The following is a 12,937-nucleotide window of genomic DNA, read 5'->3' as shown; positions in this document are numbered from 1 at the left end:
CCTAAAAACCACCCTTAATATATCCACACCTAAAATGTTAAAAATGACAAGTTTGATTATCGATATTTGAAAATATAAAAACGTCAAAAAATCTCTTTTTTTTAACTCACTAATTATAGAGTGGATGAGAATGTTCGGCAAAACTTCTAAAAACCACCCTTAATATATCTGCACCTGAAATATTAAAAATGACAATTTTGACTGTCGATATTTGAAGATATAAAAACGTCAAAAATTATCTTTTTTTATCTCACTAATTATAGAGGGAGTGAGAATGTTCGGAAAGACCCCTAAAAACCACCGTTAATACATCCACACCTAAAATGTTAAAAATGACAAATTTGATTGTCGATATTTGAAAATATAAAAACGTCATAAATTCTCTTTTTTTATCTCACTAATTATAGAGTGGGTGAGAAAGTTTGGCAAGACTCCTAAAAACCACCCTTTATACATCCGCACCTAAAATTTAAAAAATGACAAGTTTGATTGTCGAGATTTAAAAATATAAAAACGTCAACAATTCTCTTTTTTGCCGCAATAATTATTGAGGGAGTGAGAAAGTTCGACAAGACCCCTAAAAACCATCCCTACTATGCCCAAAAATGCCACGTCAAAAATCCTCTCTTTATCTCACCAATTATAGAGTGGGTGAGAAAGTTCGGCAAGACCCCTAAAACCACCCGTATTATATCCACATCTAAAATGTTGAAAATGACAAGTTTGGTTGTCAGTATTTGAAAATATAAAAATCAGAAATTCTCTTTTTTTATCTCGCTAATCATAGAGGGAGTGAGAAAGTTCGGCAAGAGCCCTAAAAACCACCGTTAATATACACAACCTAAAATGTTAAAAATGACAAGTTTGATTTTCGATATTTAAAATTATAAAAACATCAGAAATTCTCTTTTTTTACCTTAACAATTAAAGAGGGAGTGAGAAAGTTCGGCAAGACCCCTAAAAACTACCCTCAATATATCTGCACCTGAAATATTAAAAATGACAATTTTGATTGTCGATATTTGAAAATATAAAAACATCAAAAACCCTCTTTTTTTATCTCACTAATTATAAAGTGGGTGAGAATTTTCGGCAAGCCCTCTAAAAACCACCCTTAATATATCCACACCTAAAATGTTAAAAATGACGAGTTTGATTGTTGATATTTGAAAATATAAAAACGTCAAAAAATCTCTTCTTTTAACTCACTAATTATAGAGTGGGTGACAATGTTCGGCAAAACTTCTAAAAACCACCCTTAATATATATGCACCTGAAATATTAAAAATGACAAGTCTGATTGTCGATATTTGAAAATATAAAAAAGTCAAAAATTCTCTTTTTTTATCTCGCTAATCATAGAGGGAGTGAGAAAGTTCGACAAGACCCCTAAAAACCATCCCTACTACACTCACACCGGAACGGTTAAAAATGACAAGTTTGATTGTCGATATTTGAGAATATAAAAATATCAAAAATTCTCTATTTCTATCTCAATAATTCTAAATCTACATGCTATGAGATATTAGGTTGAAAATTTGGGTAATTACACATAAGGCACTACGCATTGTGTATATCGTACTAAATTGGTACAATTATAAGAATAAATTATTTGTCTGCAAACCATTACGAGGTATTTTAAGCTGTAACAACACTATCAAGGTATAGAGGTGCTACCTATTTCATAATTTAGGGCTCATTTAGGGCTAATTTGGGCCCATGGTCGCAAATTTTGGGCTCTTTTATTTTTTGTAAAAAATAGTGTTTGCCTTAGCTTCACGTTAAGCTTACCAAACATTGCTGTAAAACGTGCTAAAAATGATTTCACGGAAAAGTCACATCATATAATAATTTAGGGCTCATTTAGGGCTCTGGCAATATGATGATGAAAAATGAAAAAATTTGTTTAAACAATTTTTATTTAGACAATTCTAGTAAAAATGAAGTAAACAATTTCCTTCCTTCTCCCTACGTTAAGTCTTACTTGGGGCTCCATAAATAGGATGTTTAAGTTAAACAAAAAATTGTTTAAACAATTATTTTTCAAACTAATTTGCCAAAAAAATTTTTTTCTTTCTTTTCTCTTGCATCATTTCAGGCTCATTAAGGACCTCGCTGAAGTTTGCAACGTTTTAAAAAAACGAATTAACAACAAAAATTTTTTGCGCGAGACCTAACGTTTGAAAGTTCTAAATAGATTTATTTGATGACCGAAGGTGCCCGTAAAAGGTTCAACCCCCTATCTCATCCAGAACTCCCTCGTTTTCATCCCGTAACATAATGAAAAATCGGGAAAAATCCCCTAACATCCAGACCTAAAATTTTATGCCTTAGAACTATTTCATCTGATGACCAAAAATACTATGAAAAGTTTCATTACCCTATCTCATCCGGAACACCCTCGTTTTCAACCCTTAAAATATTGAAAAATTGAAATAAAATTTCAAAAAACCCCCTAACATCCAGACCTAAAATGTTATGCCTCAGAATGGTTCCATGTGATGTCCAAAATTACTGAAAAAAGTTTCATTCCCATATCTCATCCGGAACACCCCGTTTTCAACCCCTAAAATATTAAAAAATCGAAAAAAATCCCCGAACATCCAGACCTAAAATGTTATGCTTCAGAATGTTTCCATGTGATGTCCAAAGTTACTAAAAAAATTTTATTCCCATATCTCATCCGGAACACCCCGTTTTCAACTCCTAAAATATTGAAAAATCGAAAAAAAATTCCAAAAAAATCCCCTAACTTCCAGACCTAAAATTGTATGCTTCAGAATGGTTCCGTCTGATGTCCAAAGACACTAAAAAAAGTTTTATTCCCCTATCTCATCCGGAACACCCCGTTTTCAACCGCTAAAATATTGAAATATCCCTAAAATATTGAAAAATCCCCAAAAAATCTCCTTACTTCCAGACCTAAAATTTTATGTCATGAAATAGTTCCAGCTAATATCTAAATAAACTACCGTAATTCTGTTCTCTTTAGACTCTATGAAAGAAAGCAAGAAGTCATCCCTCATTTGACTAATAATAATTATAGATGCAAAAAATAATATAAAATTCTACTATTCCTGATAAAAAGAGTTGAGATTTGATACTCGATTTAAAAAAAGGTTATTTTCATTTGCTCTACCACTGTGCATGGTTAGTCCTCGCTTCTCTTATTCTCCTTCTACGAGTCCGGCCAATTCTGCCAACTCCAAGCGCTTGCCTCTTCGTGCCTTCTCCTCGCACGCGCATTCGCTATATACCGAGAGCGAATGACAGATTTTGGTACGATACGTTGAAAAATACCCAAATACTCAAATATTTTGAGCTTGTTTTATTTATTCATATATCAAGAAATTTTAGACCATTTAGTCCGAAAATGGATTAAGAAAAATAAAACTGTCAAAAATTACTGGCCGATAGAATTGTTCTATTTGATGACCAAAGATACTAAAAAGTTTCATTGCCCTACCTAATGGTTCCATCTGATGACCAAACATACTAAAAAAAGATGGATTTCCCTATCTCATCCAGAACATCCTCCTTTTCATCCCCTAAAATATTAAAAATTTAAAAAAAAAGTTTAATCCCATCACTTCCAGACCTAAAATGTTATGCTTCAGAATAATTCCATCTGATGTCCAAAGACACTAAAAAAAGTTTCATTTCTCTATCTCATCCGGAACACTCCTGTTTTCAACCCCTAAAATATTGAAAAATCGAAAAAAAATTTTAAAAATCCCCTAACATTCAGACTACAATCGTTGTTTTTTTTTGCATTTTCATCCCAAATAGCGGGTTAACGAAATCGTTCTTTCTTTTAAAACGAATAAAGTGCATCAAAGCGCGATTTGATTTGTTTATTTTATTAAGAGTTATCATGGTTACAAACGGACAGACGGACGGGCATACAGAGTCCATCGCCAAAACTTGATTTTCGGCTTCAGGGGGTCTCAAAACGTGGAAATCGGTTGAAAAACTGTGATGTCCAATTTCAGACTTACAGTACTTTCTTAATCATAAATTACGTGAATGTAAAAAATGATGTCTTATGTAGAATAGTTTACAAGATATGACTTCCCAAATTCTAGAAAATAATAAAATTTATTGGCTGGGTGACGACCGTTTGTAATTAGTCACCTTTTGCCCTTGCCGAATACTATAAAGAAGATGCAACTTTGAATGGTACAAAGACTAGAGTATCAACTATAGCTAGTCCCGGAATAGTCTTAATGTGTCTATGCTTTTATATTTATCCTATCGCTTTTGCTCGTCTATCGTCGTCTCTCCACCATCCGATCCGACCCGACCGGAACCGAAGGCGAGCGAGTGATGGTGAAGCGAAGGCAGAAAATTGAGAAAATTGAACATAATTTTAATTTCTGAAAGAGCTTAGAGGTACGCAACAATTGTAAACACATATTTATTAAGTAAAAGTAATTTAAAAAATAACTTTAATTGCGTAGAAGAGAAATAAAATTCATTTATTCAATTTCCATCCAAAAAGCTAAATTTTATACTTAAAAAAGGCATTCTTGATGAAATACATGAATTTTGCACAAAAGAAATTAATTGTCCATCAAGACTAATTTTCTATATAACAAAGATTAATTTTGTACCAAGGAAGGTGAGTATTCAATAAAAAACAAAAATTTTTAACTAAAAAATATCACTTTTCAACGAAACATAGAATAGTTAAACTTGTAGTTTAAAAAAATTAATTTTTAACCAGAAACAAATAGAATTTTCTACAAAATAGTTACTGATGAATCGTCAAACATAAAAAAAAAACTAAAATTTTAACAAAGTGCTTTCATTTTCAACCCGAAAATATGAAAAAAATCGTTCAAATTCTTTGAAATGGCTTTAACTTATTTAAACTAATTGAAAATTCCTTGGAATGTTTTAAAATATCCTATACGATTTTAAATCCTTTAAAATCTGAAAATAAATTACTGTAAAAATTTTTAAATTCCTTAGAACCTTTTAAAATACCCTCAAATATTTCGAAACCTTCAAAATATTTTAAAAGACCTTGACATCTTTTAAAGATTTCGAAAGTACTTTAGGATTTTTTAAATAACCCTGCTAAAGTAGTTAAAATTCTTTGAAATTCCTTTAAAATATAACAATAAGTTGAAAATTCCTTGACATCTTTTAAAACATTCTCAAATATTTATAATACTTCAAAATCTTTTGAAATCTTAGAAGGGTTTATAAAAATTCCAAAGTACTTTACAAATTAAAAAAAAAGTTCTAGATATTTCAAAAGATTTTGAAGAATTTGAGAGCATTTTAAAAGATTCCAAGGAATTTTCAATTACTAACAGAAATTTAATATAAGATTTTAAAGGATTTGAAATATTTCTGGGTATTTTTAAAATTTCAAGATATTTTCAAGAGCTTTACAAAATTTCAAAAGATTTTTTAAGGATTTTAAATATTTGAGGATGTTTTAAAAGGTGTCAAGGAATTTTCAACTTATTTTTATAATTTAAAGGGATTTCAAAGAATTTTAACAACTTTAACAGGGTTATTTAAAAAAATTCCAAAGTACTTTAGAAATCTTTAAAAGATGTTAAGGTCTTTCAAAAAATTTTAAAGGTTTCGAAATTTTGAGAGTATTTTAAAAGATTCTAAGGAATTTCTAATTGATTACAGTAGTTTTATATGATATTTTAAGGGATTTGATATATCTTAGGATATTTTAATTGATTCCAAGCCATTGTCAATTGAGTTCAATAATTTAGTATGAGATTTTAAAGGATTTGAAATATTTTCGGATATTTCTAAAATTCTAAGGAATTTTCAAGAGCTTGGAAAGATTTCAAGAAACTTTAAAGGATTTAAAATTTTTCCGTTTTTTTTTGTTTTAGTCACATATAAATCAACATTCGGAGAAACGAATGAATTCACTTGAATTAAGTCTAATATTTACTTAATATCAATTGTTCGACATAAAAACTTTTTGTTCATTTATCTATGTTTAAATGTGGTTCGTTCATTCCAATCTGCAGTTTTCTTATAAAAGTCAATCGGCCAGTAATTTTTGACAGTTTTATTTTTCTTCAAACATTTTCGGACTAAATGGTCTAAAAATTCTTAATATATGAATAAATAAAAAAGCTCAAAATATTTGAGTATTTGGGTATTTTTCAACGTATCGTACCAAAATCTGTCACTCGCTCTCGATATATAGCGAATGAGCGTGCGAGGAGAAGGCACGCAGAAGCAAGCGCGCGGAGTTCGCAGAATTGGCCGGACTCGTAGAAGGAGAATAAGACAAGCGAGGACTAACCATGCACAGTGGCAGAGCAAATGAAAATAACCTTTTTTTAAATCGAGTATCAAATCTCAACTCTTTTTATCAGCAATAGTAGAATTTTATATTATTTTTTGCATCTATAATTATTATTAGTCAAATGAGGGATGACTTCTTGCTTTCTTTCATAGAGTCTAAAGAGAACAAACTTACGGTAGTTTATTTAGATATTAGCTGGAACTATTTCATGACATAAAATTTTAGGTCTGGAAGTAAGGAGATTTTTTGGGGATTTTTCAATATTTTAGGGATATTTCAATATTTTAGCGGTTGAAAACGGGGTGTTCCAGATGAGATAGGGGAATAAAACTTTTTTTAGTGTCTTTGGACATCAGACGGAACCATTCTGAAGCATACAATTTTAGGTCTGGAAGTTAGGGGATTTTTTTGGAATTTTTTTTCGATTTTTCAATATTTTAGGGGTTGAAAACGGGGTGTTCCGGATGAGATATGGGAATAAAACTTTTTTAGTAACTTTGGACATCACATGGAACCATTCTGAGGCATAACATTTTCGATCTGGATGTTAGGGGATTTCTTGAAATTATTTTTTTGCTTAAACAAAATTCGTTTAAACAAAATTTGGAGAACAAATTTTTAAAAAATTGTTTAAAAGACAAGTTTTGAGAAAAATAGTTCAGAAAAAAATGTTTGAAAACAAAATTTCGATTTAAAATATGTTTCTAAAAACAGCACATTTATCTTACATATAATATACGGGCAATATAATAAAAACATTAATGAAAAAAAAGTTAATTTTTTTAAAACTTTTTGCAGCTGTAGCTTATGAGTATGGTTTTTTGTATGGACTTTCAATTCTGTAAGGTTAGAGTAATTGTTAAGACTCCCGACTGCTATACTGCCGTGATATTTAAGAAAACAGTATTTACAAAAACAGGAATAATAATTAAAGAAAATGGTTTAAATCATTATTCGTGTAGACCGCTCATTTAAAATTACTTTTCAAACTTTTTTATCGTTCTTGGCTAATTTACAGGTGATCTTTTCATTTCTGAAAAAAAAATTAAAAAATTGTTACTTTGTTATAAAAATGCAGATGCTGCAAAAAATTTAAACTGAAATTACGCTAAAACGCCTTATCTGTAGAAACTACTTTCTTACGAACACCGGGCCTCGGATAGCATCCTTGGTGTTCGCAAGAAAGCAGTAACTGCAAAAAATTTGAATTTACGACTGGCTCGTCTTATTTATTAATTTTAGAAAATATTTATTTTAGAAAAGGAAATATTTATTTAATTACGCTTTCTTTTTACGTAGCTGAAATTTTCAATGTTTATAAACGAAAATAAATTTTTGTTTTTTATTTTCTATATAATTTTCAAAATACCTAGATGTATAAACCTTAGTCAGCCATTAGGAATTACTGGGATTAAACTAATTTTTGTTTTACCTGTTACCAGCTGCAAATAATCACCAAAATAAATTTCGAAAATTGTATTATTTCGTTTATAAACGTTGCAAACTTCAGCCACTTTTTTTTTTTTCAAAAATATAATGATTTTACTGAGTTATAAATTTATTATTTTCAGATTAGAATTTTAAAAAATAGAGCATTTAAAGTTCAAAGGAATGAAAATTGATAAATACAAATTATTTCAAAAATTCGAAAATTTCTTTTCAAATTTAAAAAAAAAATTGTTTTTTGTACCTTTCTTCAGCAATCAAGAACTGGGCGAAGTTAATATATTGCTTCCTTTTCACAATTTTAATAATTATTTGTATTCATTTTCCAATTTGTAATCATTTTATTTGTAGATACTGCGTTTTGCTGAGGTCCCATAATTTCAAGAAAGCAGTATCTTTGGACTGCTTTCTTGCGTAACATCACGTCCTCTGAGAACCGGTCGGTGTTAGGCAAAAACGCAGTTTCTGAAAGATACTGCTTTCTTGCGTAATTTTGGGTGCCGTATTCGACGATCGACGATCAAACAAGTCATTTTTTATATTTTAGGTGTAGGTATCTTAGGGGTGGTTTTTAGGGGTCTTGCCGAACTTTCTCACTCATTCTATAATTGTTGTGGTAAAAAAAAAGAATTTTTGATGTTTTTATATTTTCAAATATCGACAATCAAACATGTCATTTTTAACATTTTAGGTGTGAATATAATAAGTGTGGTTTTGAAGATCTTGCCGAACTTTCTCACCCACTCTATAATTGGTGAGATAAAAAAAAGAGAATTTGACGTTTTTATATTTTCAAATATCGACGATCAAACTTGTCATTTTTAACCGTTTCGGTGTGGGCATAGTAGGGGTGGTTTTTAGAGGCCTTGCCGAACTTTCTCACTCCCTATATAAGTAGTGAGATAGAAAAAGAACATTTTTGACTTTTTTATATTTTTAAATATCGACAATCAAACTGGTCATTTTTAACATTTAGGTGTGGATATATTAAGGGTGGTTTTTAGAAGTTCTGCCAAACATTCTCATCCACTTTATGATTAGTGAGGTAAGAAAAAATAATATTTCACGTTTTTCTATTTTCAAATATCGACATTCAAAATTGTCATTTTTACAATTTGAGGTGCGGATATATTAAGGGTGGTTTTTAGGAGTCTTGCCAAACTTTCTCACCCACTCTATAATTAGTGAGTTAAAAAAAGAGAATTTATGACGTTTTTAATTTTTCAAATATCGACAATCAGAATTGTTATTTTTAACATTTTAGGTGTGGATATATTAAGGGTGGGTTTTAGGGGTCTTGTCGAACTTTCTCACTCCCTCTATAATTGTTGTGGTAAAAAAAAAGAATTTTTGATATTTTTATATTTTCAAACATCGACAATCAAACCTGTCATTTTTAACATTTTAGGTGTGAATATAATAAGTGTGGTTTTGAAGATCTTGCCGAACTTTCTCAACCACTCTATAATTGGTAAGATAAAAAAAGAGGATTTTTGATATTTTTATATTTTCAAATATCGACAGTCAAACTTGCATTTTTAACCGTTTCGGTGTAGGCATAGTATGAGTGGTTTTTAGGGGTCTTGCCGAACATTCTCGCCCACTTTATAATTGATGAGATAAAAAAGAGAATTTTTGACGTTTTTATATTTTCAAATATCGACAATCAAACTTGTCATTTTTAATCTTTTAGGCGTGTGTATAATAGGGAAGGTTTTTAGGGGTCTTACCGAACTTTCTCATTCCCTCTATAATTAGTGAGATAAAAAAAGAGAATTTTTGACGTTTTTAATTTTTCAAATATCGACAATCAGAATTGTTATTTTTAACATTTTAGGTGCGGATATATTAAGGGTGGTTTTTAGGGGTCTTGCCGAACTTTCTCAACCACTCTATAATTGTTGTGGTAAAAAAAAAAGAATTTTTGATATTTTTATATTTTCAAATATCGACAATCAAACCTGTCATTTTTAACATTTTAGGTGTGGATATAATAAGGGTGGTTTTAGGGGTCTTGCCGAACTTTCTCACCCACTCTATAGTTGGTGAGATAAAAAAAGAGGATTTTTGATATTTTTATATTTTCAAATATCGACAGTCAAACTTGTCATTTTTAACCGTTTCGGTGTAGGCATAGTAGGAGTGGTTTTTAGGGGTCTTGCCGAACATTCTCGCCCACTTTATAATTGATGAGATAAAAAAAGAGAGTTTTGGACGTCTTTATATTTTTAAATATCGACAATCAAATTTGCATTAGGCAGGTCTAAATAATGAGTAATGTGTAAGGGCGGTAACCCTTTAAAAAATTTCTATTCGCCAATTCTTTCCAACAGAATTTTTTTTTGCCGTTCTAATTGATTTAAACAAAACAAAAATTAAAAATAATTTTTTTAATTTCGTTCAAATGAACGTTCGTAACTTCAAGTACATAAGCTTTCTCTAATTTAGGCTCATGGTCACGTAGGAATAGGAATATGACAACGAAAAGATCGAAAAATGAGCAGAGTGGCGTAGTTAATGGACACATAGACCCAGAACCGATGCTGGGCTTAGCGTCAAGCTGCATCGGACTGGCGACCAAAAACTGGGCATTTATTTAACAATTTTAGTTCTACTTTACATTAAACAAATCTATTTTACAGATAGACAATATCACACAATGTGATTATAATAATTAGACGTAATTCAAGTCCAAAATATATTAAATATCATAAATAAGTGAGGCCTGGCCAGGGGGACAGGCACGACGAAAATAATATTTACAAGTGCTTAGGTGATACACGTGTCACAAGTTTCGTCGATAAATGATCGCCAATGCAGAACAGCTGCTTATCTTGTGGGCTACATGGAAAAACTATTAAATATCATTATTCTTAATCCGGTCGGTATGCAGGTTTCTTGTAGGTGTAAGGTTGAAAAATTTCGTTTAGTCCGTTCCTAGTAGAATACGATGTTATATTACAACTTTCTCAATTTTTGTTCAAAATAACTTATTCTTCTAGCTGGATATTGTTTGAAGGTAATTTTTCTAGTACATACAATACCACAGAAGAAAACCATCATATTTTCCTATCTTTAGATGTTTTTATTTTCATAAAAAGCTGCGGTCGGCTTTGCCCTCAGGTGGAGGCAAAGCCAACAAAATACAGCTGGCTAGAAATAATTAAATTAACAAATCATTTTTTTTTTCATGTGATTTTATAGAAATATGATATACAATAATGTAGAACTCGAAATGAGAAAAAAAATGGACCAATTCAACATCTTGTTAACTTGAAAAAAATCATAGACTATAAACTGGTTGGCTCTGCCCCCCCCCCCTCCTACCATACAGGAGGAAAAGGGCTAGTGAAACCTTAAAGTAACCATAGAAGGAACTATAAATGTTTCAAATTTTCAGTGGACACAAACATCTACACTATCATAAAGTCGAAACGGACAGGCTCAGGCAACAGATAATTGAGGTGGCAGTTATGGAGCCAAAAAAAATAAGAAAGTAAAAATTGGACGATGTAATAATTATTTGAGACGTAATATAACTTACCATTTGACGAATGCGATGAAAACTTTTCCCATGAAATTGAAATGCTTGTTCGAACAAAACTTTGTCTTCCACCGTCCATTCGTCAGGAAAGGGAGTAAAATTTGCTAAATCCAATACTGCCCGCTCCAAATTATGCTTGTGCCAGAATAACATACCTAATGCCTGTTCCCCGTTATAACCATATTTTTCTTTTGCTAATATAATATATTCGTCCACTAGAAGGAAAAAAACATTGAACACAATGAGTTAATATTATTTTAATTAGGTAGACATAATTAATGGATATATTCAAAATTGTGAATTACATTTATGATCAGGTATATCTGTAGTTGGTGACCAAACAAGTAAGGCTCTATCAGGGCATTGGTCCAGCCGACGTTCTAGAATAAAAACATAGAAGGTGACTACATCTATAACTTAAAATTTTATTTGGTATGGAAGTTGGCGAACTAACACCAGCACTGAAAAAAAACACTCTTATGCGGATGAACATTTCTGTTACGCTTGAATTTACGCTTCTATATGACTCTTTCTACAACGCCCTTAACAGGTACAACTTTTGTGCAATGAAGAAATAAATTAATACTATTTACCATTAACAGGAATGAATTCTGGAACGATGACTTGATAATCTCGACCAACACGGATTTTTTCGGCAGGAACTGCGGACAAATAATTAAATTTTTGAGTGAAAAAATGTAAGTTGACCTTGAAATATTATGTAGCATTCAGGTTTGGTAGGAATTATACTATTTTTCTAAATGTGTCTACGCCATAGTAGATCCAAACGCCAAGCTAAAGAATATCCACATTTATAAAAATTTGAATGGGGTAAAATATTGTTCTTTTACGTCCCGAACGCGAATTACTTGTTAACATTCTTTAAATAGATCATTTAATACGCTTTCCCATGTGGAAATCGGCCCAGCTTAGCCCAACTTATAATTGGGCCCCAACTGGGCAACCCAGATAACAAAAAGTGAAATTAATTAAAAGATTCATTTACAGTGGATGCAATCCTACCCGAATCCTTAAACTTTTCCAATTATTCCGAATGTTTAGTTATGCAAACTTACATTGATAAAGCCGGTTTAAGACGATTTGGGGGTACCGCAGCCTGCTTGATCCCTCGGCGAACCTTTTCTATTGTTTAGCGCTGGACTCGATCTCGAAGATGGACGGCTCTCAACCGGTGGCTTCTGCATTATGTTACAGGGGACATTTAAACGGTGTGTTTGTGTATGAATTCTGTTTCGCCCTACCATGGAGGTCGAGCTGAAGGCGCGTTCCCGTGTTAAAATGTTTGGGCAACTGCAATGCACTGTACAGTACGTTACGTAAAGAAAAAAGTAACGTACGTTACTTAAAGAACTTTTAATATTATTTGTACTAAATTAAGTATGTATGGTGTCTAATTGCTAAGGAAACATGCGGGCTTCTTTTTTTTTAAATGATTTTTAGAAGTTTTTAACCATTTGCATACTTTTTTGTAGTTTGTAGTTTTTTCATAATTTGCCTTTTTTGTTAAAAAATTCTTGATTTAAATTGATTTACATTATTATTATTATTATTACACCATTAAGCCATTTCCCTTTCGGGGTAGGCGTGACTCACTCGGCAGGGGAAAGGAGTAGTGTGTGGATGGGATAGAG

At 31.3% G+C, this 12,937-nt stretch overlaps 1 protein-coding gene across 1 annotated transcript in view; it reads right to left on the bottom strand.

Annotated features, from left to right (window-relative positions):
- Positions 1-12,937, bottom strand: part of LOC117174306 (REST corepressor 3) — a 139,104-nt gene that overhangs the window by 74,773 nt on the left and 51,394 nt on the right. The window contains exons 2-4 of the mRNA XM_033363289.1: positions 11,879-11,947; positions 11,591-11,665; positions 11,286-11,500 (exon numbers count right to left, since the gene is read on the bottom strand). Coding sequence (XP_033219180.1) covers positions 11,286-11,500; positions 11,591-11,665; positions 11,879-11,947 — 359 coding nt within the window. The remainder of the gene's footprint in view (positions 1-11,285; positions 11,501-11,590; positions 11,666-11,878; positions 11,948-12,937) is intronic.

This window comes from Belonocnema kinseyi, chromosome 6 (genome assembly GCF_010883055.1).
Source record: "Belonocnema kinseyi isolate 2016_QV_RU_SX_M_011 chromosome 6, B_treatae_v1, whole genome shotgun sequence".
NCBI classification, from domain to species: domain Eukaryota; kingdom Metazoa; phylum Arthropoda; class Insecta; order Hymenoptera; family Cynipidae; genus Belonocnema; species Belonocnema kinseyi.
This window is presented reverse-complemented; position numbering and strand designations above follow the sequence as displayed.